The 22,079-nt window shown below is 34.2% G+C and overlaps 1 protein-coding gene across 2 annotated transcripts in view; it reads right to left on the bottom strand.

The window, feature by feature from the left end:
* Positions 1-22,079, bottom strand: part of LOC145285998 (serine/threonine-protein kinase/endoribonuclease IRE1-like) — a 266,385-nt gene that overhangs the window by 96,087 nt on the left and 148,219 nt on the right. For both annotated transcript variants that reach the window (XM_080134591.1, XM_080134590.1), the window contains exons 6-7: positions 5,351-5,393; positions 2,703-2,761 (exon numbers count right to left, since the gene is read on the bottom strand). In XM_080134591.1, coding sequence (XP_079990717.1) covers positions 2,703-2,761; positions 5,351-5,393 — 102 coding nt within the window. The remainder of the gene's footprint in view (positions 1-2,702; positions 2,762-5,350; positions 5,394-22,079) is intronic.

Below are 22,079 nucleotides of genomic sequence, written 5' to 3'. Positions count from 1 at the left end.
ATTGAGGGTCCTATTGTTAGTGGATGGTTTAGAAAGTCATACAAACAATCCTATTATTGAGGGTCCTATTGTTAGTGGATGGTTTAGAAAGTCATACAAACAATCCTATTATTGAGGGGCCTATTGTTAGTGGATGGTTTAGAAAGTCATACAAACAATCCTATTATTGAGGGGCCTATTGTTAGTGGATGGTTTAGAAAGTCATACAAACAATCCTATTATTGAGGGTCCTATTGTTAGTGGATGGTTTAGAAAGTCATACAAACAATCCTATTATTGAGGGGCCTATTGTTAGTGGATGGTTTAGAAAGTCATACAAACAATCCTATTATTGAGGGTCCTATTGTTAGTGGATGGTTTAGAAAGTCATACAAACAATCCTATTATTGAGGGTCCTATTGTTAGTGGATGGTTTAAAAAGTCATACAAACAATCCTATTATTGAGGGGCCTATTGTTAGTGGATGGTTTATAAAGTCATACAAACAATCCTATTATTGAGGGTCCTATTGTTAGTGGATGGTTTAGAAAGTCATACAAACAATCCTATTATTGAGGGTCCTATTGTTAATGGATGGTATGCCTTTCATATACCGATTAAATGTAAATAAATTTCAAGGAGAAAACATTTTTAAATCTTGCACTTGTTATTTTGAGAAGTGAACAGGGCAAAATCAAATCATTCAAAAGAAATTCACTCTGTTGCCGTTACATACCAGCAGATCACTATCAAAAATATTGAGAGAGATAAAAGAGCTGCTAGTAGCTCCTATATAAGAATTCATGGTCAGTGCCTTCCTCAGCAATTGAAGAAATTTCTTTCAAATGGAGAGAATAAAGAATCTTTAATAGAATTCCTGTATGAAACATGGTCTAATGTTTCAACATCAAAACTAAGAGGAGTGAAGGTGTTTCTTGGCACACAACAGGAAATGTCATTCATTCTCACCTGGTAAAGAGGCAAGTGATATAGACATCAGGTTAGAAGAGACAAGACTTTGTAGTTCACAGCAAGAAGTGGATACACGGATTTATTTGCATACCTCTTTTGTAGTCTTTTATTCACAAATTTGTTCTCCTTTTTTGTGGAAGTATAAATGCACTGGAGTAAGATTTTGCAAAGCAACTCCAATTGCAATTACATCTGTATCGGAACTCATGATGATAACATCTTGCACAGATGCATTCATACTTCCACAAAAAAGAAGAACAAATTTGTGAATAATGAAGATAATAAGAGACAGCATTGGAGATTCCATCAACCAAGCTTTGATTGGTCTACATTGCTTTACATAATGTGATAGTGAAAAGTCGCTTTATAGAAAGGAAAAAAAAGAGAGTACTTAGTTTCTTACATAGAGAGAATGAGTTTTGTTACACATTCAAGAATCTTGGTAATGGAGAGGTCACAAGTGTCAATGAAGCCAGATACAATGTTTAGATTGCAAAGAAAATTAGAAATCCCAATGCCTTCCAATCAAGATGTCCATCAAACAATCTAACTATCAAGCATTTATGTTTTATGAATAATATTAAATTTCCTATTATATTAAAAAATTAAATATATGGAGTTTCATTTTTATTTTTTAGAAAAGATAAAGTATTTGCTTCAATTATAAATATAAGATTCATTATTTAATTAATATGTCCATAATAAATTGTGAGGAGAACAGCAATTTTTTATTAAAAAACGTTTCATGCTTGAGAATTGTTTAATATTAATTTTCACTTATTTCTATTTTTCAGGTGTCTATAAAAGGAGTTTCAATGCAAATCCAGATATACCATTCCCTGATTGTCATGGATGGAAGACAGAAAATGGCGATTTAGTAATCAAGTGGGTGAATCTTCTTGCTCCAGAAAATTTAATGGATTTAATTAACTGCTCTGCCAAATGTAAAAGAAGTCAGTGTAAATATGTAAACATTTGTATATGTTTAAAAAACATGGTCTCATGCAAGTGTGCTAGAGATGCAGGTTATAAAATTAGTAAGATGATGAAGTGACATAAGCAGTGATCCATCTTAAATAAAACCATTTATAATTTTATCTACTAAAATTTTTTAATATTTATTTATTGCGAACTATTATTCTCATCTTTAATAGTTGTTTGTCCAGTGAATGGTATATATTATTCTCATCTTTAATAGTTGTTTCACAACGTTTCGGCCAACTATTCCTCTGGCCTTCGTCAGGTAGTAACCGCAATGGATAGGAACTTCGAATCTCCTAACTGCATTCTCAATGGATAGGATAAAAAAAAAATTGACTAATTTTTTTTATCCTAATCAAAAATGTCTAATTCGTAGTGAATCACATGATTTTGATCATAGAGAAGCTCAATTTTGTTATTTCTTTGCACATTTTATTGAAATAAGTTCCTTATATGTATTGTTGCTAATTAACTAATATGAATTACTTTCAAAATTTTTTCAAATTTTCCTTAGTAGTCTATCCAGCTGCATGCCTGTGAGGTTAAGTATTATCTTGATCAGATCATAAGAAATGAAATATGGCTGATTTTTATAAAGAGATGTAATTCAAATTATTAAATAGTGAGAATATTGATTCCATATATTAGTTAATTTAAGACTAAACATTATTATGTTGTAAAATCTTTAATCAAAATTTAACTTTGGAATTTTTGTAGTTTAATTTCGATTAAAACACTACATTGATACATGTGCTTTCTTTAAGACCTACCATAGTCAGCTGCATCTGGAGCTATGTGTGAAGAATAATCCATAAAAGTCACATTCCATCTGGGAAAAGAAAAAAGAAAAACTATTTAATTTGAAAACTATTATATGAGGTACCATATTTAATTATAAAAATCATTTAAATGAAATCACCTTCATCATCTATAGAATTGTCAGATACTATTTGTCTGGCAATTCACATTCAAATGAAATATTTTAAATTGATTTCTTATTTAAACAATTTTAGTCAATTAATACAGCCTAAGAATATAATTTAAGCTTAAAAAATATTCAGAGTAAATAAGGCCATCAATTAAAAGCTATTATTTTTTTTTAAAACATAAAAGTAAAAACAAAAACTCTGAAGTAAATTCACTTATTTTTAAAACATTTTTTCAATTTCACTTTTCAGCAAAAGCAAATAATTTCTCATAAATTAACATGCCAATATATTTAAAAAAAAAAAAACATTTTAAAATATTTTTCTGGAAATTACACTTATTTCAATTTCAGTTTTTTATCTACTTTGCGAATTATTTTTCATTTTGTATTTTCAGTAAAAAAACAACAACAAAAAAACATTGATTTTCATAAGAATATTTCAAAAACTTTAAAATCAATTTTGATTTTTCTTGTGACTTATGACGACAAGTGTGACTTCACCAATAAATAGTGTTTAATGTTAAACAATTTCATTTTATTAATTTCAAAAGATAAAAAAAAATTTCCGTATGTGAATTAATATATTAGCATGATTAAGGATGTGTTTTGTTTGTCCATTTGTTTCAACAGCTTTTGGACAGCAGAAAGAAAACTATAAAAGAAACAAGAAAACAGTAATAGTAAGATATATATATACATAAAATAAAGTTGATTTTTCCCTCCTAAATTCAGTCACCATAGGACTATTAAACACAGGTGCTATATATAATTCCAATATGGTCATACTTCTTACCAATAACTGTGCATGTTTCCAGAAATTATTAGTCAGTTTCATTCGATTTTAGAATTTCCTATATTAATTCCAACCTACCTGACTCTCAAAACAGTCATACATTGAAATACATAAGTTTTTTTTTCATTAAAAAAAAAATCTACCACTCTCCCATCACTTACGTACTTTTCATTTATTGGGTACATTTTTCAGCTCAAACAGTCATTGTTTCATTTTCTTATTCCGTGATATTATCTTTCACCCATTATAACTTCCCTAAGTATATTGCCCGTCGGCTTATGACAACAATCCTATTTGTGGAATCTTCAAATATAATTGTCAAACACTAAAAAACATGGTGTTCTATTCAGTAAAAAATTTTAAAAATACAATAATTCTATTTTTACTCAAAAAAAAAAAAAAAAATTGATAACCAGCTCAATTCTTCACATATAAACCATGTTTACGCTCAATATACAAAAATAAGACTCAAATTCTTTATCTTCTTGTTTGTTATGATTACATTCACAGAAGGAATATCGTAATCAATACACCAAAAGTTTCTTATTCAAATGAATTTTCCACAAATTGCATAAGGTAATTCTTTTGAGTGATTTTTTCCATGGCTAAAACCTCTTCCATAATTGTCTTAGTCTGAAGTAATTTCTTCTCCAAAATTTATCACAGAACAAATGACATGCAGTAGCACAACAGAACACAAACAAGTACACAAATTCTACCCATGACATTGAACAACAATAACTATTAGTATAACACTTCTGAAAAGCAAAATCATAAAACAAATGCAATATCACTAAAATGGAACTTGCATTATTTATTCACCACACAGAAATAATCTGCATCAGTTATATTAAATGTTTTTAGTTATTGTGTATGTTTCAAGAAAAAATTGTTCCCAGAGCATATCCCCTCTCTATTGTCTTAAAACATTGTCCAGGTTTCTATGCTTTTATTTTCCTACTTTTAGGTTTCATATGAAACTGTTGACTTGCATGCCAGCTCCTTGACAATCATGTCACATATTCTAGCACTACAACTTTGAGTTGATGTTTACAAATATACAGATAAATAACTTTCTTTTTGTATCATTAAGTTTCATTCTTCTAGAAATGTTCTAATTTCCTACAAAACAATATTACTTCCAGTGCAACAATGCTTGGAATTACTTATTTTGATGTGCAAGTATAGTTTTAAAATTATATCCAACTTGAATGCCCTATCAAAAGATAACACAGTCCATAATAAACAGCAGAAGTAAGGAAACATAAATAAAATAAAAATGCCTCCCCAGCCCAATTTATCTGTATATCATACTCTTAATAAAATCTTAGAATTTAAGTTTTCTAATGCTTAAAAATTATAAAATATGCATACATGATATATTTCTATGATCTTTTCTATTCCATATCATTCACCTAATAAATTCTTAGAATTTAGTTTTCTTAATCCTTTTAAAAAAAGAACAGTATAGGTTTTTATGTATTAATATTTAATGTTAATGGAGTGATAAGCTCACCAGGTTTCATATCTTTGAGATCCTAGAATAATTTTCGACTAGAAGTTTGTCAATTCTTACAATGAATCTGCATCCTAATTATTTTAGATATTGTGTAAGAAATTGTATAGAGATATTAAATTTAAAATATCCGAAAATTTCATTATTGGTTAGATTTCTGGATGTTTAAATTGAATCTTACCTTTTCATGCCATTCTTAGCATCAAACATGGCGACTGTATATTCTGGAAAAAAACAAAGATTTCAAACTTACTATAATATTAGTAGTCTAATATATAAATCTCACTATGTGTGTGTGTGTCTGTCTCCGTTTTTCAAATTGTATCTCCTCCTAGACAGATGGTCATTGTACGGTGTGCAGTAGCTGAAAAGATTGCATATTTGATGCAGAATGTTATTACAGGTATTTACTCAGTTAAAATAATTGCTAGGGGGTTCAAAAAGAGGTTCAAACTTGAAAAAAATGACACCTTGACAAGCGTAGCAGAATGGCGTCATTCTGCGCATGTGTAAATCATGTAAAAGAGAGATCTATTTATTTAGATATTTCACAACATTGCTAAACCATTTGTCCCTTTGGTGCAGTGGATAGCATGACCGATTGCTCTTTCAAGTGTTGCATTTTCAAACTCCATTTCCTTTTCTTTTTTTTTTACATTCCGACATTCTTGATTTTTAAATGTAATTAAAAAGTTTATATATATATATATATATATATATATATAAATATATATAAATAATTTTTATGTAATAAATACACAAAAACACTTATTAAAAAAAATATAGAAGAATGTTTTTGAACGAAAGTGTAATATTCGAAATATGATATATCGGCTTATTTGTTACATTCCAAAAATTATGTAAATAGATCAAGTAATGGCATTTTCTATTGGATTTATTCCTAAACTAATTAACCGATTATTATGAATTTTAATTGTGTATGTTTTTATATATTTTTATGTATTGAATTCACTCCTAAACTAATTAACTGATCATTTTAAATTTTATCTATTATATGTTTGTATATTTGTATAGATGTACATATAATTTCAAAAATCACATACAATGATCACTTACTTTTTAATGTATTTATGTGTGCAAGAAATTCTATCAAAGTAATAAGGTACTTGTGCAGTATAGTACTCATATGAAAAAAACAAAGTAAATCTTACCTGTGACATACATAAAAGTTAAAACCAAAAATCATGTTTAATTTTGAGTAATATGATTTACATATGAGAAATAAGGCGCTTCTCCACTATAGCAGCCAAATAAAAAAAAAATTCTTACCCCTGATGTACAGAAAATTTAGCCCAACAGAAAATTACATAAATGTATCAAGTTCTTTCATTTTAAAATTAGAAAAAAGTATCCTACACAGGAAATAAGGTATTTGTACAGTATCCTATCCAAGAAATAAGATACTTGTACAGTATAGTACCCATATGAAAAACATAGGAAATCTTACCTGTGACGTACATAAAAGTAATCCAAACCAAAAATCATGCAATATATTCGAGTAGTATGACATTTATATAAGAAATAAGGTGCTTCTTTAATATAGCACCCTAATATAAAAATGAACAAACTCTCACCTGTGACATACCGACAAGTTTGCACAACAGATAATTATGTAAAATCATCAAGCAGTTTCATCAATATATTAGAGATAAGGTACTTGTACATTATCCTACCCAAGAAATAAGGTACTTGTGCAGTATAGTACTCATATGAAAAACAAAAAAAATCCTACCTGTGACGTGCATAAAAGTCATTAAAACCGAAAATCACATATATTCGAGTAGCATGACTTTTAAATGAGAAATGCTTCTCCACTATAGCACCCAGATGAAAAAACAACCAAATTCTTACTCTAGATGCACAGAAAATTTAGCACAACAGAAAATTAAAAGTATTAAATTTTTTCATTTTTAGATTAGGAAAAAAAAGTACTACCTAGGAAATAAGGTACCCATATGAAAAACTAAGAAATTCTTATCTGTGATGTACATAAGTTATCAAAATCGAAAATCATGCAATATATTCAAGTAGTATGACATTTATATAAAAATCCGGTGCTTCTTCACTATAGCACTGATGTAAAAACAAAATAAACTCTTACCTGTGACATAATAAAAATTTAGCACAACAGAAAATTATGTAAATAATTTTAAATATGTGTTCCTAGGTTAGGAAATTCTTTTTTCACATACGTGCTGTAAATTTCCTGTCCTAGGGAAGATACAATTATTCCATACATATGTTGTATAATACCCGTCCTAGAGTAGGTAAAATATTCTTTTGCTATAGATGGCAAATGACAGACATAAAAACTTCCTCAATCCTAAGAATAACAGGTATTTCCAAATTTTTCTCATTGTCTTAAATGATCCTGAGCAATGCTGGGTGGCCTTGCTAGTATATATATATCTATAATATAAAGCTGAATGTCTGTGTGTGTGTGTGTGTGTGTGTGTGTGTGTGTGTGTGTGTGTGTGTGTGTCTGGTTACGAATAGGCTCCTATATGGTTGACTATTTTAAAAAACTGATTACATATAATGATGGAAGATGTATTGAGACACAGGAATGGGTATGTTTGATCTGGCAGAACAGTGGTTCATTAAAATTGTGGGGCCTGCGTTCGCGGCTGGTCCACAAAGTATGGAAACAAAAATTTAAAAAAAAAAACGTTTACAAGTGTTTTTGATATAGATGTACATAATACTTTGATAAGTATGTTTTAACTTAAATAGGGATGGTATAATAAAATTGTGGGGTCTGCGTTCGCGCCTAGCCTCCATAGAGTGGAAATAGGCACAAACTTTAATAAAGACTTTTCATATCTATCTGCGTAAGTATACTTTGATAATTATTAGTGTTGGGACGATTCCTAATTTTTATACGATTCCGATTCCAGGAAAATATTGATTAACGATTCCGATACCAAGTACGATCCCGATTCCTAGGGAATTATTGTTTTGAAATATACCAGGTAGTTTTATACTTATGGTCGGGTAGTTCCCAAATATGTTCCCTAACTTTGGAAGAGATATTTTATGTCTACACCATCGTGTTTTCGTTTAAATAAAATTATTATATAGTAATCTAAACGGAAAAATTAGCAAAATTTATTTTAGAAAAAATTTATTTTACTTAATTGGAATACAGAAAAAAACCCAAAGAAAATAGAATTTATCCATCAGAGAAAAAGCGAATAAAATAGAATTTATATAACAGAACAAAAACAAGAAAATTAGAGAATAAATTAACACGATTCATTATTTTGGTCCTCATAATTAACAGATTTAATGAATTAAATAAAAAAAATATAGTGGAAGAGAAAGAAAATATATACTAATTAAATATAAAAAAAGATAAATATTTAATTTAATAATTTATAAATGAACGTGCGTAATGAAAAAAACAAGATACCATGTGACATGGCTCTGTAGATACAAAATAACCCTTCCAAAGTTATTTGAGAAATACCATTAATTGAAAGTTTTCGTGTTTTATACCAAAAGGTAGGTATAGCGAAAAGTTACAATTAAAGGAATTTCAAAAACGATTTTTTGTTTGGCTATTGATAGTTGTATTTGTGACGGCAGTTCTTCAGACCTCCATAATTCACAAAAAGTAGTTAACACCTATTGTTTTCTCTTACTTTTTCATTGCTTTTACACATTTCTAACGTGAAGAATAAGTTTAGCCGGACTAATTTTGAAATAGGGTATATCAAAGGAACACATAAAAAAGATACCACTATAAAAAACAAATGAAATACTAGATAAAATTGAGCAAAAATAATTACCAAAATTACAGAAAAAGATTTAAAAAAAAAAAAAAAAAATGGTGGAGTTTGTTGAGTGAAATGAATTATTGAAAGAAAATTAATTGAACTAATAGAAATGTTAAATAAAAAAAATGTCACATTTCAATATTTTTTTAATAATTAAATTCTCAGGGTTGTCGAAATTAAAAATTAAGTGATTTTTTTTTTAATTAGATTTCTTTCAAAACTTGTTACCTTGAAAAATACATTTTAAACCGTTTTTTTTTTTTTAAATAAATTGAAAAAAAACGCAATTAAAAAAATTTAATTGATAATTGAAACTTTAAAAACATATTAAACATTGAAAAATTACTTATCTCACAAATTAACGTCCAATAAAGTAGATCCAGTCTTCATACAGGAATTCGGTTATAATAAATATATCTTTCTTAAACTTAAAAATTAAATCTTTTTTTTTTTTTTGAGAGAGAGTGCTTTAAAATCGCCGGGGAATGCCGCCTAAAATTTTAAAGAAGTAAATTTTAGGAGTTTAGTGCCTTTCAAAGACGGTTATCATAATTTATTATCATCATTTAATTTCCTTTTTTCCTCCTCCCACACCTTTCCACGTGGTTCAGTAGTTAACCAGTGCTCCTGTTGCTGTCAGTCAGCTATCTTTACCTAAGTTTTAATTTCTAGTTAAAAGAATTTTTCATGAATAGAATCAGCATTTTTAAAAATTATTTTTTTAGTTGTATATATTGTATTTACTCTTTGAAGTTAAGGAGGGTTAAAAAAAATTGGTGACACCTAGATGGTGACTGAGGCCAAAAAAAAAAAAAAAAAGACACTGCGATTTCGACCTTCTTCTATCTAATCTATCTTCTAATCTATATATATAAAAGGCAAAATGTGTGTGACCATTTTGTGTATGTCTTCAAAAGGCTTTTCGAGCACATGCTCCCGGGTTCGTTACTATCGCTTACAACTGTTTATATGGGTCCTATATCATAATATGTAGGATTTGGGAACGTGGGTCGTCTCTAGATTTATTTACGTCGACTTTTATGAGATTCGCGCTATTTCGCTCGGTCCCCGGTTCGTCCTGCATTTTAGTATAAATACAGTGAAAAACGTTGGGTTCTCGGCTTTTGCTCTGCTTTCCCCCCTTCCCACCATCATCTGGGGTGAAGTGAAAACTAAAAATAACGATCGCGCGATGACCTCATTTAGCGTCGTCCTGTCAATCAAACCTCTTTTAGCTTTATAAGCTTTAACTTAACACGCTAATCAATTATTCTCACTCGTGGTCGAGACCGTTAAGTAGTTGGCATTGGTTTCCACCTCCGCGTCTAAGCTTCCGAGTTCAATCCCTCCTCCCGACCAAACGTTTTTTTTTATTACTTCGCTTATTCTTTAGTTTACCCCCCCCCCATACACAGGTTTATTTATGCCATTTTTTTTCCGTTTTGGGTTTGGATTTTTTTTTACATCGTCTTTTTTATAATATTTAAGCAGGATTATTAATTACCCCCCCTCCATACACACACCTACAAACACCCGGGCAACGCCGGGTACCCCCCCCCCGCTAGTCTAATATATAAAAGGCAAAATGTGTGTGAGTGTGTGTGTTTGTTTGTATGTCTGCTAAAAACTTTCAACAGACACAATAAAAATTAACGAACTTGGTCTCACATTAAAGCACCACCATCCGAACAACAAATATCGAATTTTTGGTCCATTAGGACCAGTCTAAGGGTGTTAGCTGGGTGTTTTTCTGCAGGGGGCCCCCCCAAAAAAGTGACACTTTTTTTCGTTTTTCCAATGTATTTAAGTAGTAATAATGGAATGATCTAATGATATTTATACGTAATTAAAAAAATGCTTAGTCATGTCACGTGACGTCACCATTCAGTAATGGCGATGTTTGTAAATAAACAATTCTTATCGATAAATTTGCGAGAATCATACAATGTCTGTACATGTAATCTTACACGTTATGAAAATGTTTCCACTGTGATTAACGGGTTAAAAAAAAAATTCAGCTTAAAAATATTCACCAATAAAAAACCGATCGTTATATTTAAGCTAAAAAATAAACAGACATTTTCTTTTTTATATTATTACCACGTGACCTCCTACCTCTGTTAAACTGGAGGGGGGGCGCTTAATTCTATTGAGAGGGAGGAAGGGGAGGCATGAGTTAATCAGCGTTTGTGTGTCACTACAACCTATTTTAATATAATACACAATAAGAGTTAATTGATTTGGTGATATAAATCCTCCTTATTTTCGAGTTTTCTTAGTGGGGGTTGGGGCGAAAGATGAGACCACTTGAATTCAAAGAACAGATACTACACTTTCAGAAGACCAAGTAAAAAAAAATGCGTCTTATATATTTTTGAGGAACGTGAGAGGCATATTATGAGTTAGTGGGAGCAGGGGCCGAATGATGAAAAACACCAAGTAACCGTCTTATACAGCTTAATTTTCTCCTGAGCATTATCTCCTATTAAAAAAAGATGCATAATTTATATTTAGATGTCATATTCCAAAAATCACAGCTGAACGTTATTATGTAGAAGGCCACCCTTATTTTCGATTGACGTTTGTTTCTCTCCTTATTTTCTTAGTGGGGGTGGGGGGGGAGAAGGATGAATCCGCTTTAATTCTAAGACCAAGTAAAAAAAAAATGTGTATTATATATTTTTGAGGAAGGTGAGAGGTATATTATGAGTTAGTGGGAGGAGGGGGATAAAGATGAAACCGCTTTATTTCTAAGAACAGATACTACACTTTGATCTTAGCCAAGAGACCAAGTAAAATAAAAAGATGCGTATTGGACAGAATTGGTGCATTTGTACGAGCAAAATTCCCAGCGTCGCCCGTAATAGTATGACATAGCACTAGCACGACATATATACTAGCTGATTACCCGGCATGGCCTGGGATTGGAAGAACACTCAGCGACGCCTGGGATTGGAAAAAATTGGTTGATATATGTACTAGCCAAATGCCCAGCGTCGCCCGGGATGGATTACATAGGTGGGTATCTGTACTAGCAAAATACCCGGCGTCGCCCAGTATTGGATAAAGTAGGTGTATATGCACTAGCAGAACAACCGGCGTTGCCCGGGATTGTATGACATAGGTGGATGTGTACTAGCAGAATACCAAATGTCGCCTGGGATTGTATGATATAGGTGAAGTATAGGTCCGATTCGACAATTTTGAAGGTGCTTGTGCAGTATAGGTCCGATTTAAAAAAATTTGATGGTGCTTGTGCATTATAGGTCCGATTTGACAATTTTGAAGGTGCTTGTAGATTATAGGCCGCTTTGACAATTTCGAAGGTGCTTGTAGATTATAGGCCGATTTGACAATTTTGAAGGTGCTTGTGCAGTATAGGTCCCATTTGACAATTTTGAAGGTGCTTGTGCAGTATAGGTCCAATTTGACAAATTTAAATGGTGCTTGTGCAGTATAGGTCCAAATTGAAAAATTTAGAAGGGGCTTGTGCAGTATATGTCCGATGTGAAAAATTAAGAAGGTGCTTGCACAGTATATATGTTACAATATGCAAGTGACCTCCCTTGGATGTAGCTTCATTATCAGATTCCATTAGATTAATATACAATCATTGTTATAATATGCAAGAGACCTCCCCTGGATGTAGCTTCATTGTTGAATTCCATTATATTAATATACAATCATTGTTATAATATGCAAGTGAACTCCCTTGAGTGTAGCTTCATATCTGTACTAGCAAAATACCCGGCGTCGCCCAGGATTGGATAAAGTAGGTGTATATGCACTAGCAGAACAACCGGTGTCGCCCGGGATTGTATGAGATAGGTGGATGTGTACTAGCAGAATACAAAGTGTCGCCTGGGATTGTATGATATAGGTGAAGTATAGGTCCGATTTGACAATTTTGAAGGTGCTTGTGCAGTATAGGTCCGATTTGAAAAATTTTTATGGTGCTTGTGCATTATAGGTCCGATTTGACAATTTTGAAGGTGCTTGTGCAGTATAGGTCCCATTTGACAATTTTGAAGGTTTTTGTACAGTATAGGTCCGATTTGATAAATTTAGATGGTGCTTGTGCAGTTTAGGTCCAAGTTGAAAAATTTAGAAGGTGCTCGCACAGTATATATGTTACAATATGCAAGTGACCTTCCTTGGATGTAGCTTCATTATCAGATTCCATTAGATTAATATACAATCATTGTTATAATATGCAAGTAGCTTCGTTGTCGAATTCCATTAGATTAATATTCAATTATTGTTATAATATGTAAGTGACCTCCTTTGAGTGTAGCTTCATATCTATACTAGCAAAATACCATTCATTTAGATAAATATACAATCATTGTTATAATGTGCAAGTGACCTCCCTTGGATGTAGCTTCATTGTTAAATACCATTAGATTAATATACAATCATTGTTATAATATGCAAGTGACCTCCCTTGGATGTAGCTTTATTGTCGAATAGCATTAGGTTGATATACAATCATTGTTATAATATGCAAGTGACCTCTCTTGAATGTAGCTTTGTTGCCGAATGCCTTTAGAATAATATACAATCATTGTTATAATATGCGAGTGACCTCCCTTGGGTGTAGCTTCGTTGTCTAATACCATTAGATTAATATACAATCATGTTTATAACATGCGAGTGACCTCCCTTTGGTGGAACTTCATTGTCGACTACCATTAGATTACGCAATTGGCCTCACTTGGCTGTAGTTTCATTTTCGAATACAATTAGATTAATATACAATTATTGTTATAGTATGCAAGTTACCTCCCTTGGATGTAGCTTCATTGCCTAATGCCTTTAGAATAACATACAATCATTGTTATAATATGCAAGTGACCTCTCTTGGATGTAGCCTCATTGTCGAATACCATTAGATTAATATGCAATCAATGTAATATTATGCCAGTGAACGCTCTAGGATATGGCTTCATAGCTGAATATTTGTACTAGCATAATACCCAGCGTTGCCGGGGATTGTATAAGAAAGGTGGATATATGTACTAGCAAAATACCCTACGTTGCCTGGGATTGGATGAATGGGTGGGATGTTTCCTAGGAGAATTCCTGGGATCAGATCAGATGGGTGGATATTAGTGCTAACAGAATACCCATATAGGAAGATGGTGTGATTATGTCGTAAAATCATGAAAAATTATTGTCCAGCCCAGATATAGTCTTAAAGTTAATATTTTATTAAGAGGGGGTCGATTATGTGGGTTACATCATTAAAAATGATTGTAGAAATTAGTAACATATCCAAGAAAAGTGAAAAAGTATGAAATGTGAGTTATGTGATTGGTGTGTTTGTAATGAAATTACCAGCACAGACAATGTCTCAAATGTATTAATTTAGTAAGAGGAAGGGGATTATGTGGGTTAACTCATGAAACATGATTGTCGAAATTACTAACATATCCAAGAATTATGAAAAATTATGAAATGTTAGTTATTTGATGTGCATATTTGTAATTAAATAGACAATGTCGCATGGTTGTTATTTTAGTAAGAGAGGGGCGATTATGCGTGTTAAATCATCGAAAATGATTGTCGAAATTAGTAACATATCCAAGAATTATGAAAAATGATAGAATGTGAGTTATTTGATTGGTGTGTTTATCATGAAATAACCAGTATCAATATCTCAAAGTTTTTATTTTAGCAAGAGAAGAGGGGGATTATGTGGGTTAAATCATGAAAAACGAATAGAAAAATATACAATTATTGTCATAATATGCGAGTGACCTCCCTTGGGTTAAGCTTCATTGTCGAATTCCATTAGATTAATATACAATTGTTGTTATAATATGTAAGTGACCCCCCTTGGGTGTAGCTTCATTGTCGAATACCATTAGAATAATATGCAAGTGACCTCCCTTGGATGTAGCTTCATTGTCGAATATCATTACATAAATATACACTCATTGTTATAATATGCAAGTGAGCTTCCCTGAATGTAACTTCATGATGGGGCGATTATGTCGTAAAATCATGAAAAATTATTATCCAAATAAGTAACATATCCAAGAATTATGAAAAATGATGAACTGTGAGTTATTTGATTGGTGTGTTTGTAATGAAATAAACAGCCCAGATATTGTCTGAAAGTAAGTATTTTAGTAATGAAAAAAAAAAAAAAAAACCCAGCCAGACAATGTCTCAAAGTTATTATTTTAGTAAGAGGAAGGGGATTATTTTGGTTAAATCATGAAAAAATGATTGTCGAAATTAGCAACATATCCAAGAAATATGAAAAGTGATTAAATGTAAGCTATATGTCTTTATAATGAAATAAACAGCCCATATATAGTCTGAAAGTTATTATTTTAGTAAGAGGGGGGTTAATTAAGTGGGTTTCATGATAAAAAATGATCGTAAAAATTAGTAACATATCCAAGAATTATTAAAAATGAGTAAATTTGAGTTATTTGTTTGGTGTGTTCTTAATAAAATAGAAAGCCAAGATGATGCATTAAAGTTATAATTTTAGTAAGAACGAGGCTATAATTAGTATTAAATCAAGAAAAATGATTATCGAAATTAGTAAAATATCCAAGAATTATGAAAAATGATGACGCGAGTAATTTTATTAGTATGTTTATAATTAAATAGACAGCCCAGACAATTTCTCAAATGTATTATTTTAGTAAGAGGTGGGCGATAATATTGGGAAACATGATTGTCGAAATAAGTAACATATCCAAGAATTATGAAAAGTTATGAAATGTAAGTTATTTTATTTCTGTTTTTATAATGAAATAAACAGCCGAGAAAAAGCCTCAGAGTTATTTCTTTAGAAGGACAGGGTAAATTATGTGGGGTTAATCATAAAAAATGACTGTTGAAATTAGTAACATATCCAGGAATAATGAAAAATGATGAAATGTGAGTTATTTGATTGGTGTGTTTGTAATAAAATAACTAGCCAGATAATATCTCTAAGTTATTATTTTAGTAAGAGGAAAAGGGATTATGTGGGTTAAATCATGAAAAATGTTAAATAAAATAAAACGATTGTCAAAATTTGTAACATATCTAAGAATTATGAAAAATGATAAAATATGAGTTATCTGATTGGTGTGTTTATACAATGAAATAAACAGCCCAGATATTGTCTGAAAGTTTTTATTTTAGTAAGAGGGGGTCGATTATGCGGGTTAAATCTTAAACAATGATTGTCGAAATTAGTAACATATCATAGAATAATGAAAAATGATTAAATGTGAGTTATTTGATTGGTGTGTTCGTAATGAAATAGACAGGCTAGAAGATGTATCAAAGTTGTTTTTTTTGTAAGAGGAACGGGATCATGTCGGTTAATGAGGGGTGATTATTTGGGTTACTTCATTAAAAATAATTCTCGAAATTAGTAACATATCCAAGAATTATGAAAAATGGTAAAATGTGAGTAAATTGATAGGTGTGTTTGTAATGAAAAAAAACAGCCATACAATGTCTGAAAGTTATTATTTTAGTAATAAGAGGTGGCGATAATGTGGATGAACTCTTGAAAAATTATTGTCGAAATTAGTAACACATCCAAGAATTAGGAAAAATGAAGTTTTAGTTATTTGATTGGTGTGTTTATAATGAAATAAACAGCCCAGTCAATGTAGCAAATTCATGATTTTAATAAGAATTGGGCGATTATATGTGTGCACTCATTAAATTTGATTGTCAAAATTCATAACGTATCCAAGAATTATGAAAAATGATGAAATATGAGGTATTTTATTGATGTGTTTGTAATGAAATAAACAGCTGAGAAGTGTCTCAAAGGTATTATTTTAGTAAGATATTGGATTGTGTAGTGGACTTTCGGTCAGCGTTCAAGTTGTGGATAACTTGGCAAAGACTAAAGTTATCTCTCATGAAAGAGGAGAACTATTTATGGCACAATGGGAGATTCCATTGTGCACACACGGGCCAGTCTATTCTTTGGATTATGATTGGCTGAATCACCTGATTGGATATGATTGTACATAAATACAAGCCCTCAGTCCAGCTCAATCTGGTGTCAGTCTTGTGCATAAGCTGGACCCTTGGTAAGTGTTGCTGTTGTTATTATTATTGTTGTTGTTGTTGTTATTGACTACTACAGTTCTTTTGATTATTCTACATCTCCCCTCTCCCCCCCCCCCGAGTAGGCTGGGTTGTATGAGAGGTATATCTCTCTTTTAGGCCTAGTTTGTTGTGTGGTAGTAACCTAGAAAGAGCTCGGGGAATCCTTGATGATCGAAAGCGTGGAGATATATGTGTGGTTTGTTGTTGGGGTTTGGTTGCTGTGTATGTGCTATTACAGGGAGACAGTGGGAGATGCAAGAATGTAGTATCGCTTGAGGGAATTGTTGGTCCTAGTGCTGCACTTGGTATTGGGGTTGGTGCAGGCTTGAGTTCGCATTTTCTGAGGAAACGGCGGTTCCTAAGTGTGATCCTTCCGGATCCGTTAACCCTGATTCGGTATTGTCGATCTGATAGGGAACTGATGATTTTGCCCGTTGTGTTCCATCTGCGATTGACTGGATTTTGTATGGCTACGGTGTCACCAGCTTGTAACGGTGGAAGGTTGTGGGTATATTTATTGTATCTTTCTACTATTTTTGCATTGCGGTGGTGGAGCATTTCCTCGTGGTGTTGTGCCGCTGACACCCATTCAGGATGAGGCTTGTAGAGGATTGGCTGTGAAGGGATGGAGTCACGTAGTCGACGGTGAAGTAATAATTGAGCCGGTGATAGGCCGGTGATGGGGTATTCCGATACTGCAAGATGGCCCGGGCAACACTGTCATTGTCCAAGGAACCGTGGGGGCCTGTGTTTCCTTTCACAATCCTCTTTGCAGTTTTTACTGCAAGCTCTGCCCTGCCATTGGATTGGGGATACGCAACAGAAGATAATCTGTGCCTAACACACCATGTTTTCAGAAATTCTTGAAACGTGCTGGAAGTGAAAGGTGGGCCGCCATCAGTGCTGAGTTCTTCTGGGGCACCATATGTTTGGAACAGTTATCGGCATATGGACATCAATTTGGTTGTAGTAGTGTGACCTGATTCTAGGCGGTATAAAATTAGCCAACCAGTTAGCCTATCTGCGCAGGCAAGGTATGTGTGATCTCCAATATAAAAAATATCCATGACGATTTGCTGGAATGGCCACTCTGGGGATCGTGTTAACATGATAGGGTACGATGGTTGAGCATACCATGCAATTCGCCCTAATACTGCGGATTGATGCATCCATCCCTGGCCAGTACACCGATTCGTTGGCACGTGTTTTCATGCCGACTACTCCTTGGTGTGCAGAATGCAGGCAATGTAGGACCTTTTTTCGTTGTGTTTTGGGGATGACGATCCTTCGATCCAACAATACTAGACCATTGTCAGTGCTAAGGCGGTGCCTCACCTCCCAATGCTCACGGACTTCGGGCGCAGTGAGATTACGTGTTTTTGGGAAGCCTTGCTGTATTGTGTCTATTAATTTGTTATATTGTTGATTGCCACGACCTGCTGAACGAATTAGGTCTGGTGATATCATGGCTATATTACTGCTGTCTGCAAATGTTGCTATTAAGGCTGTTGACTCTGTTATGTTGCTTATGTTGTTTGACTCCAGTATATCCATTTGAGAAGGTTTTGTTGGAAATACATTGAGGAGGGCTTGCACCATCGCCACTGGGTGGCGGGAGACTGCATCAGGGCCTCTGTGCTACTTCCCGGGGCAATGCTGTATGGTAAATCTATATCTCAGGGTCTTTTCCTTTAGTCTAAAGAGCCGGGGGTTTTGGATCTTGCTCAGATCACGATCGCCAAATATCCCCTTCAGAGGTTCATGGTCTGTGACCACTGATGTTTGGAGAACCCATGACGAACATACGGCATTTCTCCAATGCCCATGCTATTGCTGCTGCCTCACCCTCTATTGGTGCGTATCTGCGTTCAGCATCCGTGCAAAATCTGCTGCCGGCATATATCAGATGCCAACCTTTGGAACAGCAGATTGTGGCTTTTTCAATGGTACATTGGCAATGTTTTTGTAGGAGTAGGAAGCCCATTCCTTCTTTGCTCCAATCTGGAGCAAGGCAAGTTGCTCTGTCTTTGTCAAATGTTGCTACCCCCTTCTGGACTAGGTGAATTATAACTCGCTTGGAATCTTTGAATGCGTCTTCAAGGTTTTGATTCCAAGCAAATTTGGAGTTTTGTTTGACGAGGTCCTGAAAAGGCACCATAACTGGACCCAGTGAATATGCCCAGGCTACTTGGTTGACAAGCCCAAACCATGATCTGGCGTCAGTAATTGTCCTTGGGACTGGAAAATCCTGTATCGCTTGTATCATGGACTCAGAAGGGGTCACTCCTGAAGAAGTTATCTGGAGGCCTCCAAATTGTACGACATCCTGACAGAATTGGAATTTGTCGGTGTTTAGCACAATTCCATTCTTAGCACATTGAAGCAGGAAATCGAAGGTATGATAAAAGGCTCCCTCAATGCTAGAGTCATATAGCAGGGTATCGTCTACTATCTTCACCTTGCGTGGGATATCTTTTATTATCTCATCGTATCTGTGAGTGTAAGCATCCCCAGATGCGACATATCCTTGAGGCATCCTAAGATACATGTATCTTCCCCACTCAGTTATGAAGGTGGTTAATGGTTGAGATTCTTTGTCTAAGAGAATCGAGTGGTATCCATCAACAGCGTCTAGGACTGTTTTCTTTGTTCTAGGTGGCACTTGCAGTGCCAACTGGAATGGCGACTCAGTATGGTGGGTTTCTCGCTTGCATTGAGAGTTAAGGTGTTGGTAATCTACTGTTCTCCGTGGATTACCATTCTTTTTGGCAGTTATTACCATAGTACTGCACCAATCAGTAGGCATACCCACGGGTACTGGAGCTATGATACCTTTTTCTACATCCTTCCAAAGGGCTTGTCTTACTGGTTCCTTGAAGTGGAAGGGTACAGGAATTGGGTTATGCCTGGCTTTAGGGATTGCTCCCTCTTTGAGGTGAATGTGGGCAGCTGGGCCGGACATGGCTGGAAATATCCCATCTTTGTTGAATGTCGTTTTGGCAAACTTTTCTAGGAGCCAGCTCTTAAGTTTGCCTATGTTATCTTCTGTTGCGGGAAAAGGGAGGTTTTTGGGGCGATTTGGCAATTGATCTACACACTTTTTAGACTCGGTGTCTACCTCTTCATGTTTGTCTGCTAAAGGGTTTGGAAAATGTTTGTGCAATATTCCCACATCGATGCAGGCTGCTCTGCTGAGATAAAGCCGTTATATGGCCTTGCATATGTAGAGGGCTTGTTTAGTTGTTTTCCCTCTGACCACAAACTCAACTGGTAGCCAACCCTGACACATGAGTGTGAAACCTCCAACTGTTCGTATGATCTTTCTTGATTGGACAAGACTAATCTCTGAGGCCCATTTTGATTAAATGCTTTGGTCCCCCAAGACAAATGGCGGCACAACTTTTAGCGTTGTACTACGACTCCTAGGGATATTGACAGCTTGTCTGGGATCTGGTTTTGGTGAGAATGGGATTACTGATGCATTTATTTCAGTTAACAGATCACCTTCTGTAGTCATAATGGTGCCCCTCATTTGATTGAATGTGATATGGGCCATGAGTGTATTCATGGGAGCTTCTTGGTCTTCAAAACTTTTTATCACTGCCGGGCGATATTTCTTTGTCCAGCACACTGCTGAGAAATGGTTAAGTTTCCCACAAGTGTTGCACATTTGATTCCACGCTGGACATGTTAAATGGCGGGCACTTGTCCTTGGAGTACCGTGTTGGTGACTACCGCAACCTATGCAGGTTTGACGGGGTTCTTTATCAGCAATGTTATCGTTGTGAGTAGTAGTAGAGCTAGTGCGAATATTGCCTCTGCTAGTCCGTACAGCACTGTTTTTTTTTTTTGTCTGCGATATATTGACATCCGGACTGTAGCTATGTCTGAGGTATCAGTCATTGCGGTTTGGCCCCGTAGTGCAGACTCAAATGCCTCAGCATGACAAATATTTTGGTTGAGAGTTCTTAGCAACCCGGCTTTTGCCAGTAGATCGGTCTGAAGCGTATCATTCAATATCCCTTTGATAAATTGGTCCTTGATGTAAATGTCGGACAGGTCGTGATCGCAGTTGGGGCATGAGAAATTACAGTCTATGGCCGTGGATCTAAGACGAACAAGGTATTGTTGGGTGGGTTCATCTTCATGCTGTGATATAAATGCAAATGTCATCCGATGGACCATGTGATTTGATTTTTGAGTTACCAATGCTTCTGTCATCTCTAGCAGCTTGTCTGGGTTGGTGGTGAAGAACTTAGGGTACGTATTTATGATTGCGTTTTGGACGGATTCATCAGCGCAACTGTATAACTGGATATTGGCCTGAGAAGTTGGCATGTCTGTTATTCTGGTGAATACTTCCCAATCAATCCAAAATTTTCTGAACTGTTGAGGGGTCATTTCGAGATGAAGTTGGGGAGGCCTGGCAGCTGGTGCCTTAGCATAGGTGGTCTGGGTAGCGGGCTCCTTGGCTTGTCGAAGGATAGACAGAGCTTCTCCCATTGTTGTGATTCCCAATTCTCTTAGCATGGCTCGATCCATTACTTGAGGGTTTTCTTTCCTCAGTTTTTCTTTCACAAAAGTTGCAGCGTAGCTCTTGGCGGAATCGGCAGCAATGCCTGCTTTGAGGAAATAGTCTTCCCAATCTTCTGTCTCGAATCCTGTTCGTAGCGCCATATTGGATTGTGTAGTGGACTTTCAGTCAGCGTTCAAGTTGTGGATAACTTGGCAAAGACTAAAGTTATCTCTCATGAAAGAGGAGAACTATTTATGGCACAATGGAAGATTCCATTGTGCACACATGGGCCAGTCTATTCTTTGGATTATGATTGGCTGAATCACCTGATTGGATATGCTTGTACATAAATACAAGCCCTCAGTCCAGCTCAATCTGGTGTCAGTCTTGTGCATAAGCTGGACCCTTGGTAAGTGTTGCTTCTATTATTATTATCATTATTATTGTTGTTGTTGTTGTTGTTATTGACTACTACAGTTCTTTTGATTATTCTACATAAGAGGAGAGGGATTATG

This window comes from Euprymna scolopes, chromosome 10 (assembly GCF_053919585.1).
Source record: "Euprymna scolopes isolate OS-2025 chromosome 10, ASM5391958v1, whole genome shotgun sequence".
Classification (NCBI taxonomy): domain Eukaryota; kingdom Metazoa; phylum Mollusca; class Cephalopoda; order Sepiida; family Sepiolidae; genus Euprymna; species Euprymna scolopes.
The sequence above is the reverse complement of the archived record's forward strand: the minus strand, read 5'-3'. Positions and strand labels throughout refer to the sequence as shown.